The sequence below is a fragment of the Paroedura picta genome, chromosome 17 (genome assembly GCF_049243985.1).
Source record: "Paroedura picta isolate Pp20150507F chromosome 17, Ppicta_v3.0, whole genome shotgun sequence".
Lineage (NCBI taxonomy): Eukaryota > Metazoa > Chordata > Lepidosauria > Squamata > Gekkonidae > Paroedura > Paroedura picta.
This window is the reverse complement of record NC_135385.1, coordinates 12,423,041-12,442,012: the sequence shown is the minus strand read 5'-3', so window position 1 is coordinate 12,442,012 and position 18,972 is coordinate 12,423,041. Positions and strand designations below refer to the sequence as shown.

The 18,972-nt window shown below is 49.6% G+C and overlaps 1 protein-coding gene across 2 annotated transcripts in view; it reads right to left on the bottom strand.

Moving 5' to 3' along the window:
* LOC143827046 (von Willebrand factor A domain-containing protein 3A-like) overlaps positions 1-18,667 on the bottom strand; it is a 45,433-nt gene extending 26,766 nt beyond the window's left edge. Inside the window, exons 1-13 of one of the 2 annotated variants that reach the window (XM_077316220.1) lie at positions 18,613-18,667; positions 18,290-18,419; positions 16,343-16,391; positions 14,779-14,905; positions 13,152-13,276; positions 13,000-13,071; positions 11,802-11,856; positions 8,597-8,695; positions 8,292-8,398; positions 6,349-6,474; positions 3,207-3,315; positions 1,246-1,311; positions 193-318 (exon numbers count right to left, since the gene is read on the bottom strand). In XM_077316220.1, the coding sequence (XP_077172335.1) occupies positions 193-318; positions 1,246-1,311; positions 3,207-3,315; positions 6,349-6,474; positions 8,292-8,398; positions 8,597-8,695; positions 11,802-11,856; positions 13,000-13,071; positions 13,152-13,276; positions 14,779-14,905; positions 16,343-16,389 (1,059 nt within the window). In that variant the 5' untranslated portion in view covers positions 16,390-16,391; positions 18,290-18,419; positions 18,613-18,667. The remainder of the gene's footprint in view (positions 1-192; positions 319-1,245; positions 1,312-3,206; positions 3,316-6,348; positions 6,475-8,291; positions 8,399-8,596; positions 8,696-11,801; positions 11,857-12,999; positions 13,072-13,151; positions 13,277-14,778; positions 14,906-16,342; positions 16,392-18,289; positions 18,420-18,612) is intronic. The other variant, XM_077316219.1, reaches the window with a different exon arrangement.
* Positions 18,668-18,972: the final 305 nt, after the last annotated feature.

Below are 18,972 nucleotides of genomic sequence, written 5' to 3'. Positions count from 1 at the left end.
CATGGAGGAAATCCCTTCCAGGGTCATCAAGAAACCTCAGGGGTTCAAGTCTGGATTAGACACAAGCACAGAGAATAGTAGCTATTCCCCATGAAGGATAAAGAGAACTTCCCTCTACAGGAGCAGTATACCTTTGAATATCAGCTGCTGTTGAAGGGTAGCAACAGGGGTAGGCTCAAACCAGGCACTTACCTCTGGCAATAAAGTAAAACACGCATGTCCCGCCCTTGCCTTGTAGATTTTATTTATGACTTTGAGCAAGTCCTCGGCTCTTCTGCGCTCACAAAGGATCATGTCCAGATCACTGCTGTCGTAAGTCTGAGTGTCACCGGAACAAGAAAAGGGAACCAAAAAGCCAATCAGATTTATTTTTGACGGCTTCCTACCCTTGTCACATCAACACAGGGGAATCAGGGGAATAAAACTGGGGAGAGGGTCAAGCCCGCCCAGAGCACAAACGGACATGTTTCAGACCATGACTCTTTTTATTCCGGAAATGAAAAGGATTTTATTTTGTGACTCATGAGATTGCCTGTAGGAATCGGCAGTGTCATGACCCTGAGATGCACTCCCAAGCGTTTATTTGGTCCAGAGAGCAAAAGTGGACTTCCAGCCCTGACAAGGAAACATGACTTGGTGGCAAAGTCAGGCTACATATAGGTATGATCTCACACCTCCCTTCACTTAGGTTTTTGAGAGCCAAAAACCATTCTCAGGGGAATGCCTCCGTAGCACCAAAGCGAAAGCAAAGCGAAAGAAATTCAGACGCTTAGCACCTTCAGGCCAATGGCCTTGTGGGCATAGCCCAGGCATAAAGATAACCTAAATCATAGAATCACAGAATCATAGAGTTGGAAGGGGCCACACAGGCCATCTAGTCCAACCCCCTGCTCTACGCAGGATCAGCCCTAAGCATCCTAAAGCAATCCCTGTCCAAGTGGTCACCCTAAATAAAACTGCCGAGGGATCAGAGAACCCAGGATGCAGGAAGAGGTGGAGGAAGTCAATGGGCTATAGGGGAAAGGATCCGAAAAGCCGTCCTCATCCGACTCCCTGAGGGATGGCATAGATCCAGGGAAGGTGACAGGTGAAGGTGATGTACTGCAAGCTTGCCTAAGATTCAAAGAATCCATTCCCAAGACCCCCACCCGGTTTGCTAACTCCTTGAGGAATGGCATTCCAAAAAGGGCAGCGTCGTGGATGGGGCACAATTGGGACCCCCCCCCCCACATCAGACTGGCCTACCTCGCTTTTTGTAGAGCAGGAATGGTAATGGCCGCCCACAGCTTCCGCAACGCTTTTTAAAACGGCCTGTGGGTTAATGGGAAGAAACTAAGTTACTGGACTCAGATGCGGGAAGGCAGACAGATGGGGCTGCCCATCTCCAGGTAGTAAGCAGACGGGCTGCACAAGTAAAGCCAATAAACGGAGGCCTCTTGTATTCCAGAAATAAAGTACCATATGCCAGCATGCAGGCCGGTTAGCAAGCGTTTTCAAACCTATTTTCTTCAGTGGGAAAGCAACTATAAAGATTAGAAGTTATCCAGATTTCATACAAGACTGGGACGGTTTTAAAGTCTTTTAATGGGTATTTTAATGGGGACAAGACTACCGTGACCCGCCACGAGCCTACGGGGAGTGGCGGGAAATAAATCTAACTAATAATAATAATAATAATAATAATAAGTAGTAGTAGTGGTGGTGGTGGTGGTGGTAGTAGTAGTAGTGGTAGTAGTGGTGGTAGTAGTGGTAGTGATGGTAGTAGTGGTGGTAGTGGTACTGGTGGTAGTAGTGGTGGTAGTGGTAGTGGTGGTAGTAGTAGTAGTAGTAGTAGTAGTAGCAAGAACTGCTCCCTCCCTGAACAGGCCAGTAAAAGCCAGCCAGGGCACACTCTCTGAAGCTGCCCCCTGGAAAATTGGCTGCTATTGGATATGGGGGTCGGGGTGGGGCGGGTGTAGGGGGTTATCCTGTAGCGGTGATTTTACTGCCGTCTTGCTTTTGAATGGGTATTGTTGTATTGTTTTATGGGATTTTAGATTTCATGTCAACCGCCATGAGTCGGTTGGCGCTGGGAGTGGCAGCCTAAAAATTTAAATATAAATAAAGGAGAAGAAGAAGAAGAAGAAGAAGAAGAAGAAGAAGAAGAAGAAGAAGAAGAAGAAGAAGAAGAAGAAGAAGAAGAAGAGTTGGTTCTTATATGCCGCTTTTCTCTACCCAAAGGAGTCTCAAAGCGGCTTACAACCGCCTTCCCTTTCCTCTTCCCACAACAGACACCCTGTGAGGGAGGGGAGGCTGAGAGAGCCCTGAGATTACTGAAGAAGATGCAAAGTTGGTCCTTATATGCCGCTTTTCCCTACCCGAAGGAGGCTCAAAGCAGCTTACAGTCGCCTTCCCTTTCCCTGGAAATAAGATCCTATCATATTTTTTTGAAAAATTATTTTTTGAACTATGGCATTAAGAGCCAGTTTGGTGTAGTGGTTAGGAGTGCGGACTTCTAATCTGGCATGCCGGGTTCGATTCTGCACTCCCCCACATGCAGCCAGCTGGGTGACCTTGGGCTCCCCACGGCACTGATAAAACTGTTCTGACCGGGCAGTGATATCAGGGCTCTCTCAGCCTCACCCACCCCACAGGGTGTCTGTTGTGGGGAGAGGAATGGGAAGGCGACTGTAAGCCACTTTGAGCCTCCTTCGGGTAGGGAAAAGCGGCATATAAGAACTATTCTTCTTCTTCTTCTCCTCTCCCCACAACAGACACCCTGTGGGGTGGGTGAGGCTGAGAGAGCCCTGATATCACTGCCCGGTCAGAACAGTTTTATCAGCGCCGTGGCGAGCCCAAGGTCACCCAGCTGGCTGCATGTGGGGGAGCGGGGAATCAAACCCGGCTTTCCAGATTAGAAGTCAGCTCTCCTAAACTCTACACTTAAAATTGCTCTTAACGCCATAGTTCAAGAAATAATTTTTCCAAAAAATATGGTAGAATCTTATTTCCAGTAGTTTGGGGGACAAGCAGGTGTGGCAACAGCCTGCTAAAGGGCGGAGATACCCAAGAAGCGGGGGCTCATGGGAAGTGTAGTCCATGGACACCTGGAGAGCCACCCTTTGGCCACCTCTGCTATACAGAAACACGGTAAGCATGCTCTGAGCCGCAGTCTAGATCTGCTTCCATAAGAATCTAGTGGGAGGGAGTATAAAAGGCCAACTTACAGGGGCCACCTGGCTGCTGCACTCGTAGGCCACGGTCTGGACCAGCAGATCTCTCCCCAGAGTACATTGTTGGATGTAATCAGACAAGATCTCCGAGGACTGATCTGGGCTGGTTGAAAACACACACACGTTGATCCCAGTTTAAGGAAAAGAAAGGCAGAAATGGATAGAGAGAAGGCCAAATTCCAAGCTGAAGGTTCGAAACCAGAACACTCTCCTGTGCTGATCTCAAAGAGCTGTCAGGCTCTTGTCCGGTGACTGACGGAGAGACTGTCTCCCAAAAATGAGTGTGGGACATTGTCTGCACATCCCTTAAGAATAACAGTTCTCTGCTGTCAAGGGGCAGCCAGGACACGGCAAGCCTCTCCGGAGGTTTTCAAGGCAGGAGATGAGCAAAGGGGCTTCACCTCCAGGCAGGAAGACTCTCTCTCTTTTTAAGCTTATAGCCCATCCCTGTCTTGAAGTGGTCTTGAAGTGGCTTACAACATTTTGACAACTGAAAGGTAAAGGTATCCCCTGTGCAAGCACCGAGTCATGTCTGACCCTTGGGGTGACGCCCTCCAGCGTTTTCATGGCAGACTCAATACGGGGTGGTTTGCCAGTGCCTTCCCCAGTCATGACCGTTTACCCTCCAGCAAGCAAGCTGGGTCCTCATTCTACCGACCTCGGAAGGAGGGGAGGCTGAGTCAACCTTGAGCCGGGTGCTGGGATTGAACTCCCAGCCTCATGGGCAGAGGTTTCAGATTGCATGTCTGCCGCTTACCACTCTGCGCCACAAACCCGCAAAGCAAATAGTTTACTATATATATAAAAACCAATCCACCCCAAAATTCTAAATTACGCACAATGAAACACGCTCCGCCAGATATCCCTCCCCCCTGTGGTGCCTGGAAGTCAAGTGGGTGGCATAGCAGTATCGTCCGGGTGCAGGACGGTGGGAGGAGAGCTCAGGCAGGGATGGAAAGGGGGGTCCCTGGACACAACCATTTGGCAAGCCCTCAGGAACACTGTCTCTGCCAACAACTCATCCCACCAGCCAGTGACCACCAGCAAGTTCAAATTTGCTGAGTGTCCTTTGGGGGGGTGTCTTTTGAGAGACGGTCCCTCAGGGACTTCCTTGGTTCTGTCCCAGCACCAACTGCAGCTGGCTCTGCTTAGCATTCCTAATGAGCCAGGGCTAGCAGGGCTATTCAAACTTCTACAAACTGTGGATATTTATTTATTGCTTTAGGATGCTCTGAGAGGCTGATCCTGCGTTGAGCAGGGGGTTGGACTAGATGGCCTCTATGGCCCCTTCCAACTCTATGATTTCCCTTGGGTCAAGCATGTCTATATCTATATCCATCCCCTGACATCTTTTGGGGCTGGTTGTGGGTTAATTAAAAGGCGATAAGCAGCCTGGGCCCAGTGTACCCCACTATCTATACCCCTTCACCCTTGCGAGATGCTCCGTCTTGCCTTCAGCTCTCGTAGAGGGCCGCTACAAGAACATTCCCCTCACACTGAGACAGTGTTTTTGCGGGAGTGTCGAAACTGATACAAGGGAGCATATCTTGTTCCACCGCCCTGCTTATGTAGACATTCGTAGCAACTCGATTGAACCGCTCCTTAAAAAGTTGCCAGAACATCACGATGTGGATCGAGCAAAGAGTCCCCCCCCCCCCAGGTGACAACCCAGCTGTCTAAGTTTTGGGCCGGCAACATAAAATCCGATGCTCTAGAATAGGGGTAGTCAACCGGTGGTCCTCCAGATGTCCATGGACTACAATTCCCATGAGCCCCTGCCAGCGGACGCTGGCAGGGGCTCATGGGAATTGTAGTCCATGGACATCTGGAGGACCACCGGTTGACTACCCCTGCTCTAAAGTAGCATAATTTAAAGTTCCATTTTATGATCTGTTTTAGACTGCACTGTATCAAATGATCGTATTCTTTGGGTCTTTTATGGATTAGCGTCATACAACTTGGTCTGAGCGACTGTAATAAAGTTTGAACTGAACCGGACAAAAGGGAGTCTGCAAAAGGGAGCTCTTCCGCCAGATATTGGGTTGAGGTCAGCCGGACCAGCCACTTCGACTGGGCCCCCCAGGACCCCCCCCCCCATGAACTGAACGCTGACCAACCGTGGAAATCACAGCTAATAAGTTAATGTTGTTTCTCCCAGTTACTGGGATGTTACGGTAATCCTTGTTTTGACTGTTCTTTCATTTGACGTTATTAGGATTTATACTGTGCTTATGCACATGTTTTCCCATGTTCTACGTAAACTGCACTGAGCCACGAGGGAGGGCAGGGTATAAATATAAGAAAACAAACAAACAAACATATAAATTTCCCCCATTACTTTTATTTATTTATTCTTATGTTTATACCCTGGCAATCTTCAAGCAAAGGTTGGAGACACACTTTCCTTGGATGCTTTAGGATGCTTAGGGCTGATCCTGCGTTGAGCAGGGGGTTGGACTAGATGGCCTCTATGGCCCCTTCCAACTCTATGATTCTGTGATTCTATGATTCTACCCCTCCCTTACCTATAGGCTCAGGGCAGCACGCAAAAATTTACAATACGCAACAATTATTACATGGATTCTAAAACTCTAAAGATCACAATTAAAAGGAAAAACAGTCCCATTTTTTACCCTTCAGGCCACCTCCTCTTTATGGGAGCTAGGTGAGAAATCAATAAATACATTTCCGATCCTCTGCCGTTCCCAGATAAACCTGTGGCCTGATCCTGCTTGTTCTTAAGCTGAAGAATTTTTACAATAAAATCAGAGTCCAGGAGCACCTTGAAGACCAACAAAGATTGATTCAAGGTGTGAGCTTTCGAGTGCTTGCACTCGAAAGCTCACGCCTTGAATCAATCTTTGTTGGTCTTCAAGGTGCTCCTGGACTCTGATTTTATTGTGCTCCTTCAGACCAACACGGCGACCCACTTGAACCTATCCTTGCGGAAATTTTAAAGCTCTTACACGGATGCCCTCTCAAGCGTGTCCGTTTCTCTCTTCTAAAAATCACCTGTGATTTCCCAGACACGCCTGATGAGGGCTCATAAACAGTCGCGATGCTGAACAACTGATCTCAGTTTTATTTCCCCCCGTCCCCAATGAAACCGGAGCCGGACCTTCCGCCGGGCACCTACCAGCTCCCTGCGATGATGAGCAGGGCATCTAGTTCCTTCAGCAAGAGGGCCTTCTTCAAAGCTTTCAGGAGGTTGCAACCCCCACGGGGCCTCAGCTCCTTCACCCACTCCTTTGCTTCACATAAACTAGGAGGAGGGAAAGAGAGGACAAAGTTATCTGTGGCACAAAACTTCTTCGGACTTACAGAATCCTAGAGTCGGAAGGGGCTATAGAGGCCATCTAGTCCAGCCCCCTGCTCAGTGCAGGATCAGCCTGAAGCAGGGGCGGCCAAACTGTCCTAACCTCTATTCCCAACTGGAACTGCCCCCTACCCTCCTCCAATTTATTTATTTATACCCCGCCTGTCTCCCCGGTGGGGACTCGAAGTCGCCTACGTCATTTTCCTCACCTCCGGCTCGTCCTCACAACAGCCCTGTGAGGTAGGCTCAGCCAAGAGGATAAGAGCAGCCCAAGGCCACCCAGGAAGCTGGCCCCAGCGAGGATTTGAACGGTGGCCTCCAACACTTTAGGCGGACACCTTAACCCAGGCTTTCGTAGAAACCTGGGGTTTCTGGATGGGTGGGAGTTAATTAATTTTTAATATTTATCAGGTGATATGACCATGTATGGTCATGTTGAAGCCTTCCCCCCCACCACCATGGCCAATCATAGGCCTGGAGGAGGAAGGAAGGGGAGGGGCCCCGTGTGGGCGTGTCCACAGCTCTGCTTCCCAACCAAATTCTGCCCAATCGCACCTCTTCCTGGGTTTCTCCAGGCCTGAAGAATATTTCAGGGGGTTCTCAATGGGGAAAAAGGGGGGAAAGGCTGGGACCAAAACCCTGAGACAAAAGAACGCGGCAAGATTAGCAATGAATGGAATGTTGAAAGGAATACTTTACCAATTGTTATAACTGAGATAATGGATTTTGGGGGCATAATGGTAATAGGGTTGACCATCTGTTATTTTCTGCTAATAAAGGCTACAGACTGACCGACCATTACCTCTTGCTGGATTCATGTACTGCGCAGTCAGAACAAAATGCCAAAGAGGACCCGGTGGACAGAGCCCCAAAATTGGGGGGTCGGGGTGAATAAGATGAGTTAGACTTCTCCTTCAAAACAGCCAGTCATCTAGACCAGGGGTAGTCAACCTGTGGTCCTCCAGATGTCCATGGTCTACAATTCCCATGAGCCCCTGCCAGCGTTTGCTGGCAGGGGCTCATGGGAATTGTAGCCCATGGACATCTGGAGGACCACAGGTTGACTACCCTGATCTTGACCCATTTCCCAGTCCCCCCCCCCGCCGCTTGACACCCTGGTTACAGAGGTTTCTTGGAGGATTATTTGGGGTCCTTGGACTACCCCATTCGGGTTTTGTTGTTCACCCATAAACCAGGCCCGCCTTTTTCCAACCTTTGGCCCACGGAGGAGCTCCTGGGATGTCTTTTTCAGGCTCAAGGAGACCCAGAAGTGACGTCAGGTGGCCACGCCTCCCTGCCACGCCCCCAAAAGTGCCATGTGGAGGAAGTGACGTCACCATCTGTGTTAACGAACAGGCTTGAGGAGGACTGAGGGGAGAGGCAGAAGGCAGCTTAAGGTGGGAGGCAGGCTGGCAGGCTCGCCCCTTCCCAGGTGCAGAGACCACGAGAGAACTCACGCGTGCTCGAGGGAGGGGGGAAGCAATGCGAGTGGCCGTTTTCATAGCTTGGGCCGAGTCCATTAAAGCAGGAAGTGAAAGGCTACGGACCCCCTCCCGGGCCTATTCCGCACACAATAGATAATGCACTTTCAATGCACTTTAGAAGTAGATTTTCCTGTTCCGCACTGCAAAATCCAGCTGCCAAAGCACACTGAAAGCGCATTATCCTATTGTGCGGAATAGGCCCAGAACTCTCAAGGATCCCCAGGGTGGAACGAGGTAGAAGCTGTGACCCCATTAAGCGTCCAGTGGTCTAATGCTTACACCTCCGCATTGATGTGTCTGGAGTCCTCCCAAAGAGACGAGACCTCGGTGCCGAAGGAAAGTAAATACAGGCGCTTCATGTAGCACAGCTGCTCATCCACTAAATACTGGGAGGGAAAAAATTAAGACTTTGGGTCAATAAATAAAGCAGGGTCTAATTAGAAGCAATGACATGCACCAAGCCGTGTCCTCTGCAGGCAGAACCTCAGGGAGATGTCCCAAGCAGGCCCAAATTGAGTTCTGCAAAGAAGGAGCCGCATCTCCCCCACACGTGGACCCCCTGCACCATCTATCGGGGGTCTTACCAGGAGGTCTTTTTGGAAATCAAGGAGTCTCGGGCCACAGGCGATATCAGAGGTGTCAACCAGAATTCCAATTCTGCTTCCTTGTATGATGCCGAACTGCTAAAGGGAGGGGCAAGGGAGAGAAAACCACTTCTTGGAACCACTGGGAAATACCTGGCTGGCAGACTCAACCGTAGCTACAACCCAGTTGGCATCCAGTGGCACCTTTAAAACCAACCGAGCTTAATTCTGGGGAAGAGCTTTCATGGGCATGCACACTTCTGAAGACTTCCCCTGAGGTAGGGGTCTTCCACATCGCCTCCTGCCCGGTCCGAGATGCCGGGGATTGAACCGGGAACCTTCTGCACGCCAAGCAGATGCCTACAGAAACTTGCGTCCAGAATCCGTTCTTCCTAAAGGTGCCGCCAGACTAAAAACTTGCCCTATTGCTTCAGATCCGCACAGCCTGTTCCCAACCAGGTTTACAGAGGTCGCTGCATCCAGGAGAATAGCGAGGAAATTTCAGATCAGGAGGACGGCATCAGTGGGGAGACATTCCCTGGCCCCACTGCGAATCGGGTCTCCTGGGAATTAAGTTCCAGCCCCAGAACTATCCCAGCCCCTTTGGTTGCAGGGATTTTGTAGCGCTCAAACACATGCAGAGTGTCTTTCCATCAACCACTCTGTGAACACGCGTAAAGTTGCCTTTCAGTGAATCAGGCCCTTCACCCATCAAGGTTGGTACACTATCAAGCATGGTGCGATGGCTAAGGTTAAGGCTTTTTAATCTGGCGATCCGAGGTTGGTTCCCCACTCCTCCACGGGCAGCCAGCTGGGTGACTGTGGACTAGTCGCAGTCCTGATAGTTCTGTTCTCACAGAGCAGTAATATCAGGGTTTTCTCAGCGCTAAACCGCTTTGAGACTTCTTTGGGTAGAGAAAAGTGGCATATAAGAACCAACTCTTCTCCTTTTTCTTCAGTAATCTCAGGGCTGTCTCAGCCTCCCCTCCCTCACAGGGTGTCTGTTGTGGGGAGAGGAAGGGAAGGCAATTGGAAGCCGCTTTGAGCCTCCTTCGGGTAGGGAAAAGCGGCCTATAAGAACCAACTCTTCTTCTTCTTCTTCAGTAATCTCAGGGCTCTCTCAGCCTCCCCTCCCTCACAGGGTGTCTGTTGTGGGGAGAGGAAGGGAAGGCAATTGGAAGCCGCTTTGAGCCTCCTTCGGGTAGGGAAAAGCGGCATATAAGAACCAACTCTTCTTCTTCTTCAGTAATCTCAGGGCTCTCTCAGCCTCCCCTCCCTCACAGGGTGTCTGTTGTGGGGAGAGGAAGGGAAGGCAATTGGAAGCCGCTTTGAGCCTCCTTCGGGTAGGGAAAAGCGGCATATAAGAACCAACTCTTCTTCTTCTTCAGTAATCTCAGGGCTCTCTCAGCCTCCCCTCCCTCACAGGGTGTCTGTTGTGGGGAGAGGAAGGGAAGGCAATTGGAAGCCGCTTTGAGCCTCCTTCGGGTAGGGAAAAGCGGCCTATAAGAACCAACTCTTCTTCTTCTTCAGTAATCTCAGGGCTCTCTCAGCCTCCCCTCCCTCACAGGGTGTCTGTTGTGGGGAGAGGAAGGGAAGGCAATTGGAAGCCGCTTTGAGCCTCCTTCGGGTAGAGAAAAGCGGCCTATAAGAACCAACTCTTCTTCTTCTTCTTCAGTAATCTCAGGGCTCTCTCAGCCTCCCCTCCCTCTCAGGGTGTCTGTTGTGGGGAGAGGAAGGGAAGGCAATTGGAAGCCGCTTTGAGCCTCCTTCGGGTAGAGAAAAGCGGCCTATAAGAACCAACTCTTCTTCTTCTTCAGGAATCTCAGGGCTCTCTCAGCCTCCCCTCCCTCTCAGGGTGTCTGTTGTGGGAAGAGGAAGGGAAGGCAAATATAAGTCGCTTTGAGCCTCTTTTGGGTGGAGAAAAGCGGCCTATAAGAACCAACTCTTCTTCTTCTTCTTCAGTAATCTCAGGGCTCTCTCAGCCTCCCCTCCCTCACAGGGTGTCTGTTGTGGGGAGAGGAAAGGGAAGGCGACTCTAAGCCGCTTTGAGGCTCATCTGGCAGAGAAAAGCAGGGCATTCTCTTCTTCTTGTGGCAGGGCATGAATTTTAGTGAGTCCCTACTCACTTCTTATCTGAAGTGAGCAGGGGCTCACAAAGGCTCGTGCCCTGACACCAATTTTGCTTCTGTTGGGAACCCTGTTCCCACCCTCCCCTGGAGAAAAGCTGGCCGTCAGGAGGAGAGACAGGCAGAGGGAGGCAGGGCTGGGAGAGGGCTATGAAGGGGGAAGGCTAAAGCTTAAACGGAAGGTTGTACAAAGGCCAGGGAGGAATTTGGTGTGGGGCTCATGACTGTAAACAAGGCCTCACCGCCGATGACGCTCAGCCCATGGGCAAGTTACCTATTTGGAGGCCTTGGGAATATCCCTGCAGTGAGCAGCAAGATGGCGGAAGATGTCATCAAGACAGGGGTGGCTGAAGATCCTGACATAGTCTCAGGTGCTTCGGGACAATTGCTCTTTTCTCCCCAGGGGTGGCCAAACTGTAGCTCCCCAGATGTCCTGCATGCATCTTTAAATGGAGAGGCTGGGGATTGAACCTGGAATCTTCTGCGTGCCTAGCAGATGCTCTGTCACTGAGCCATGGTCCCTCCTGTCATCCCAGCAAGCAGGATGCAACACTGGCACATGCCGACGCCACCCCAAGCTTCAAGTCTTCAAGTCTTCAAGCAAAGGTTGGAGACACACTTTTCTTGGATGCTTTAGGATGCTTAGGGCTGATCCTGCGTTGAGCAGGGGGTTGGACTAGATGGCCTCTGTGGCCCCTTCCAACTCTATGGTTCTATGATTCTATGATTCTATGATTCTATGATTCTATGATTCTATGATTCTATGATTCTATGATTCTATGATTCTAAGCTGGCAGCAGGACTGTGAAAGAGGAGCTGCACTCTCTAACCGCCAACGAGCGTCACATATATCGGTCAGAATGACACGGCATAATCTTGTGGCAGTGAGTCCCACAGGTTAATGGTGGGCTACCCAGAGCAGCACCTCTGAAAGCAGTTTCTACTCTGGTGCAAGTGCACAGCCCCCCGGCAGTGGAGGTTCTTAATGTTATGAAAAGATCTCATTTTTCAGTTTCCTTTTTTTGCGATTTCGACGTTTTTCTTTTCTTTTTCGGTTCGGACGAACTGAGCCGTGTTACCTTTCTGTTGCCTTGTAAGAGCCACTGGATCCGTTTGTCGTAAAGATCGATCGCTCTGGAAGAGGCAAACAGGGAGCAGCTCAGATTAAGTGGCTTGTTGTGGCACAGGGAGAGGAGGGTGAACAGCGATTTATTCTGCATCACAATTCAGCTGGGAAATACCCTGAGTGAGACCATCCCTTCCTAATAGCAGCAGGTCTTCAGAATCCGTCTAGGGCAGAGTCTGCACTTATTTTGTTTATTCCATTGTCAATCCTGTTGAATTCAGATTGATTTGAACTCAGATCTTCCTCTCCCCCCCTCCCCATTGAAACAGGAAAGTGTTCTCCATGTGGTTAGGGTACTTCAGAAGGGGGGGAGCCCTCTTTCTATCTTTTCTTGAAGGGGGGGGTAGAGGAGCCAAGCAGGGAGCCTGTTTCTTTTCTTGGAGGAGGGGGAGAGGATCGAAGAAGGCAGAGGAGGGAGAAAAAAAATCCAAGACCAACTTGAGAGAAATTAGTGGCTTCTCCTTTAAGGCAAGCTTGTCACAGGGCCACCTTTGGCCAATCAGGGCGTCTCGACCACGGAGGTTCAAAACAGCCTGCTTTCTCAATCCAAATCTTTAAATATTGAGCATTAAAAGCACTCTAAGATACCGCACAATAAAGGTAGGGTCACTCCGGATGAATCCTTCTTGCTGCAGAAGGAAAATTTAAATCGCCCCAAATCAAAACGGATTCTGTGTAGAGGGCAGGGACTGAATCGACCTGGGATTGGAATAAAAGCTCCCTGCAGTTTACACCCAGGTCTGTCTCATTCTGACAGTGAGGGAAAGATGACCTGAGATTTTGTAAGTTTTAGATATTTAGATATTTCTATAAAGAATACTTTTGGACCTTTTTTTTTGCAGTTTTTCGACGTGTTGTAAACTGTTACTGTACTGGCTATGATAGATTTTGTAAGCGTATATGAGCCATTCATTGAAAGAGCCCTAATTTTATTAATCGCCCTCAGTAACTGTTAAAAACGCTACTCAGTATTCATTTACCAGTTCAGTATTTTGTGTATTTTGTCTAGGCAGAACTTCTTCTGCGCTAGTTGAAGGCCTGGAACTTAGGGGTAGTCAAACTGCGGCCCTCCAGATGTCCATGGACTACAATTCCCATGAGCCCCTGCCAGCGAACGCCAGTTGATGCGCCCATGGCTGCTGGATACCTACGCCTGCAGTTGTGATTCGAAGTCGCCAACAGCCTCCGCAGTAAACTCCATCTGCTCCGCATCGTTCGCATCCCTAAAAGCAGAGCATTGGAAAGATGAAGAGGGAAGCCAAGGCAGCCAGCCAGCCGGAAAGGGAGCGGACCCCAGACGTACAGTTTGACGGTGCCCCTCCTCATCAGATCGTCCAGGGTGAGGTTCAGGCTTTCTAAGCAGTAACTCTGAATCCAGTCATTGGTAGCCTTCAATCCACAACAGATGATTGCTGCACTGTTCACTCTCTGGTGGCCACGAGGAGAAAAGAGAAAGCCAAAAAGAGTTATATGAAAAAAATACTTCCTTCCTTCCTTCCTTCCTTCCTTCCTTCCTTCCTTCCTTCCTTCCTTCCTTCCTCCCGCCCTCCCTCCCTCCCCCCTTCCTTCCTTCCTTCCTTCCTTCCCTCCTTCCCTCCCTCCTTCCTTCCTTCCTTCCTTCCCTCCCTCCCTCCCTCCCTCCCTCCTTCCTTCCTTCCTTCCTTCCTTCCTTCCTTCCTTCCTTCCTTCCTTCCTTCCTTCCTTCCTTCCTTCCTTCTTTCTTTCCTTCCTTCCTTCCTTCCTTCCTTCCTTCCTTCCTTCCTCCCTCCCTCCCTCCCCTCCCTTCTTCCTTCCTTCCTTCCTTCCTCCCTTCCTCCCTCCCTCCCTCCTTCCTTTCTCCCTCCCTCCCTCCCTCCCTCCCTCCTCCCTCCCTCCCTCCTCCCTCCCTCCCTCCTTCCTTCCTTCCTTCCTTCCTTCCTTCCTTCCTCCCTCCCTCCCTCCCTCCTTCCTCCCTCCCTCCCTCCCTCCCTCCTTCCTTCCTTCCTTCCCTCCTTCCTTCCTTCCTTCCTTCCTGTGTCTATTTCTCCCCCTCCTCCCTCCCTCCCTTTCTGCATATCTTTCTACCCCCTCCCTCCCTCCCTCCCTCCCTCCCTCCCTCCCTTCCTTCCTTCCTTCCTTCCTTCCTTCCTTCCTTCCTTCCTTCCTTCCTTCCTTCCTTCCTTCCTTCCTTCCTGTGTTTATTTCTCCCTCCTCCCTCCCTCCCTTTCTGCATATCTTTCTAACCACCCTCCCTCCCTCCCTCCCTCCCTTCCTTCCTTCCTTCCTTCCTGTGTTTATTTCTCCCTCCTCCCTCCCTCCCTTTCTGCGTGTCTTTCTACCTCCCCTCCCTCCCTGCTCTCTGCCCCACAGATCTTGAGTACTGATCTATTCCTGCTAAGAATACAAGGAAGAAGAAGCAAGAGGAGTGAGAGATTCATGGGATTGGCTTACTGGACAATTGGTCCCTGTGTTGTGTGTGATCTACGTCTCAGGGTCTGTTTTGTGTGCCCCCATTTTCAAGTGAGTGACCCACAGGAAGCAGGGCCTTTTGTGTTGTGGCCCCTCAACTTCAGAATTCCCCCCCCCCACAGGGAGATTTAAAGTCCTTGCTTTAGGATGCTTTGGGCTGATCCTGCGTAGAGCAGGGGGTTGGACTAGATGGCCTCTATGGCCCCTTCCAACTCTATGATTCTGTGATTCTATGATTTCACTGGGCACAACATTCCTTGAGTTTTAGGCCACAGGCCAAAACATTTTTATATCCCTGTCTTTTTTCTTATTTCTGTTGGATTCTGGTTACTCTTACAAAACTGGGATTATTGAAATTAGAACTGAATGGAGCTGGGTGGTATTACTGATCTTAGCACTGGCTGGTTTTGCTACTTTGTCTTTGTGGGTTGACTGCTGAAAATCAATAAATACGTTTCTTCCACTGAAACGCATTGCCTTACCAAAAGATCGTGTGTCTGGTTGATATGAGTAACCAATAAACTGTAGTCAGATTCACAAGTGGTTTGGGAAACCTTTTGAGATGCTTTCCGGCCTTCTGGCAAAGCGAGCTTTGAGCCTGCATTTACCCTGCAAAAAAAGAAAAGGGGGGGGGGGGGAGAAAAAATTCATAATGCAATCATTATAAAAGTCCAGATCAGATTTGCTAGCTGGAGGCTGGGAGATACCTGGATATTTAGAAGAAGAAGAAGAAGAAGAAGAAGAAGAAGAAGAAGAAGAAGAAGAAGAAGAAGAAGAAGAAGAAGAAGAAGAAGAAGAAGAAGAAGAAGAAGAAGAGTTGGTTCTTATATGCCACTTTTCCCTACCCGAAGGAGGCTCAAAGCGGCTTACAGTCGCCTTCACTTTCCTCTCCCCACAACAGACACCCTGTGAGGCGGGTGAGGCTGAGAGAGCCCTGATATCACTGCCCGGTCAGAACAGTTTTATCAGTGCCATGGCAAGCCCAAGGTCACCCAGCTGGTTGCATGTGGAGGAATGCAGAATCGAACCTGGCATGCCAGATTAGAAGTCCGCACTCCTAACCACTACACCAAACTGGCTCTCAGGAGTTTAGGAGTGGAGCCTGCGGGGTTTGGGAAAGGGAGGACTTCAGTAGCAGTTATAATACTTTACAGCTTCCAAAGTGGCCATTTTCTTCAGATGTCCTCATCTCTGTTGCCTGGAGCTCTATTGCAATCCCAGGAGATCCCCAGCCGCTACCTTGGTGTAGTGTTCAGAGCGGCTGCTTCTTCTAATCTGGCAAGCCGAGTTTGATTCCCTGTTGGGCGACCTGGGGCTTGTTACAGCCCTGATAGTGCTGTTCTCACAGAGCTTGCTGTCTTCATGGCTCTTTCAGCCTCACCTACCTCACAGGGTGTCTGTTGTGGGGAGAGGAAAGGAAGGTCAGCTGCTTTGGGACTCCTTTGGGCAGTGAAAAGTGGGCTATAAAAACCAACCTTCTTCTTCTACCTGAAGGCTGGCAACCCCATTCCAGAGGTCATTATGTGGGTGCATCAGATTCCATTTCCCTTTCTCCTCAGACCCTATCTGCATTGTCAAGGGTTTACCGCCAGTCTCCCAGATTTCCAGAGAACAGAGATGAGTTCCCCTGGATAAAATGACTGCTTGGAGGATTGACTCTATGGTTGCATCCCCAGCTGAAGACCCCCCCCTTCCCTAAACCCCACCCTCTCTAGGCTGCACCCCAAACTTCCAGGCATGTCCCAAACTAGACCCAGCAACTCTCAAGGGAAGGCCAAGGGAACCTGAGGCTGGCCGCCAAAGGACTGCTACTTTTTCAGCCAGTTAGGCAGGAATCCTGCCCACCGTGTCACAAGGAGGGAGGGAGCGTTATCATGGAAAGATGCCCTCTGCAAGCGACGGTGAGGCCTTCTGAGGGTCCGCCTGGCTGGTTTGAACGCCAAAGTGCCCCTGAGGCTCCAGGGGGCAGAGACCCTTTGGCCAGGAGCTCCAGCTGGAGAGAGACCCCCCCCCCTGCCAGTCCCCGTCTCCTGGGGAGACTCTTACCCCATTTTCTTCAGGAACTGCTTGTCGTCCAGTAATCTGCTGCTCATGTCTGTGCGGGCAAAAGAGAAGGGAGGAGAAAGAAGCAACTTGGAAAAACAAGTTCCCTGAGCAAACGACCCCCACAAATCCTCTTGTCAAAACCCTCTGCACTTAGAATCATAGAATCACAGAATCATAGAGTTGGAAGGGGCCATAGAGGCCATCTAGTCCAACCCCCTACTCAACGCAGGATCAGCCCTAAGCATCCTAAAGTACTTCCATGTCCATACTGGAGAGTGGCCTCCTGGGTAGAACTGCCTGCTGGATGATTCCCCCCCCCCCCCCGCTTCTAATTTTCTTTTAGGTACCCTACGAAAGAGGACATCTTGGGTTTTAGGGGGGAAGGGTCGAATAGATTCCAACCCCCTTTCCCTTCCCATCTTGCTTTTTAAAAAATCCGCTTAAGGCTTTGCTAATGTTCATTTTACATTATTATTATTATTATTATTATTATTATTATTATTATTATTATTATTATTATTATTATCATTATCATTATCATTATCATCATTATCATTATTATAATTATCATTATTATTATTATTATCATCATCATCATCATCATTATCATTATCATCATTATCATTATCATTATCATTATCATCATCATTATCATTATTATCATCATCATTATCATTATCATTATTATCATCATCATCATCATCATTATTATTATTATTATCATTATCATCATCATTATTATCATTATCATTATCATTATCATTATCATTATCATTATATTTATTTCCCGCCACTCCATGACCGGCTCGTGGAGGGTTACAGTGTCTTATAAAAAGTCCCCATTAAAAGACATCACAAAAAGCTCAACATGGCGGAAAACCCACCCCCACCCAACCCCCACTACTAGAGAGGTGAAGAAGGAGGTCTGATGATGTACTACTCAACCCCGGGGGGGGGGGGTGGCATTGATCTACCTTGCTGACCTCAGCCTCAACCAGGGACCTGGCGGAAGAGCTCCGTTTTACAGGCCCTGCGGAACGCTGAAAGATCCCGCAGGGCCCGCAGCTCTCCTGGGAGCTCACTCCACCAGGTAGGGGCCAGGACCGAAAAGGCCCTGGCCCTGGTTGAGGCCAGGCGTGCTTCCCTAGGCCCGGGAACATGCTAAACTCTCCGGTCTATTTGTTTACCCGTATTAATCATTACGGTTTTTAGGGTGGCAGAAAGGCTTGGAAAAAAATAAAATAAATAAATCCTGAAGTTTTCTTGCAAACTATCGGTGCGCGGTTGGACATTTTAACCGCTCTATTTTAAAACTGTACAAATTTTAAAGTTTTATCGTAATCGCTGTTTTTATCTGTCCCGAGATGGTCTTCCAAGAGGGGCGGTATAAAAATCTAAGTATGAAATCAATAAATGTAAGCAAGGCGCAAAACAAACGTATGGATTTAGCTACGTATTGTGAACTACCGAAAACAAAATTATCTTTGCGTGCTGTTTAAATGTTAGCTGGTCATATCTTGGTCACTGGCTCTTCCATGTAGTTCCACGTAATTCAGGGGAGGCCAAACTGGGGCTCTCCAGATGTCCATGGACTACATTTCCCATGGGCCCCTGCCAGCCTGTTTGCAGGGGCTCATGGGAATTGTAGTCCATGGTCATCCGAAGAGCCCCAGTCAGGCCACCCCAATTAATAAAATGGTACAGACTGGGAGGGACTCGACAGTACAAGATTCTGGGCCCAAGATCAAGATTGACACTCTCGTTTAGTGAAGCCACCGCTGTCTGTTGGGAAAAAGGGATAATTCCACATGTATCTTCCTTCCCTCCAAAGTGAAATTTCAACCACCAGAATCTCCACTTTGGCTTTCCCTTGCCTAAATCGATGATGCAATTCTCTATTTTTTGATTCCCCTGCACTCGAGTTCCCTCTGCAAACACAGGATATACCTTCCAAGGTTTTCTGCCTCTCCCCGAATCGGCTGGGAACTCTGCCTACATTAAACGTATGATCTACGACATTTTAATGTCTAAATTCCACAGGAAAACGGTGCTATGTGAATAGGCTGCTCCCCAAAACCTGCAAACGAAAAGCAAAAGTCAGAGAACTAGAAACCACTGGGGATGGTGGGGGGTGAATAAAGCAATATACAAAAAGCAAACAAAACTGGAGATCTAAGGCAGAGCTGAGCCTACCGGCTTTTTCTTGATCCTCCCAGGCAGGGAGATCCCATGGCCCTAAATCCAGAGGAATCTTGGGCAAAAGGACTCACCAGTTCTTTTCGAGGCAGCTCCCGGCGCTGTAGGGCTGGCCCTTTCTCCGGAGCACACTGCATTTCTGTTGCCAATAGCAACGGAAGCAACCAACCATCCTGCCCAGGGGAGGGAGGGAGGGAGCCTTGGCTCCGGGATGGAACTCAGCCTTGGCTCCGGGATGGAGCCCAGCCTTGGCTCCGGGATGGAGATGCACGAGGAGCATTTCCCACTGGGGAGCCCTGAGCAGGATGCTGAGAAGATCTCAGTTTCGGGGTGTGGGGAGGGGAAGGTGTGCTGCGGAAGAAGGAACACCTCTGCACACACCTGTGTGCAGGTGGAAGGTGGCCGGAGGAAGGTGGCCGAATCTGGATTAATTC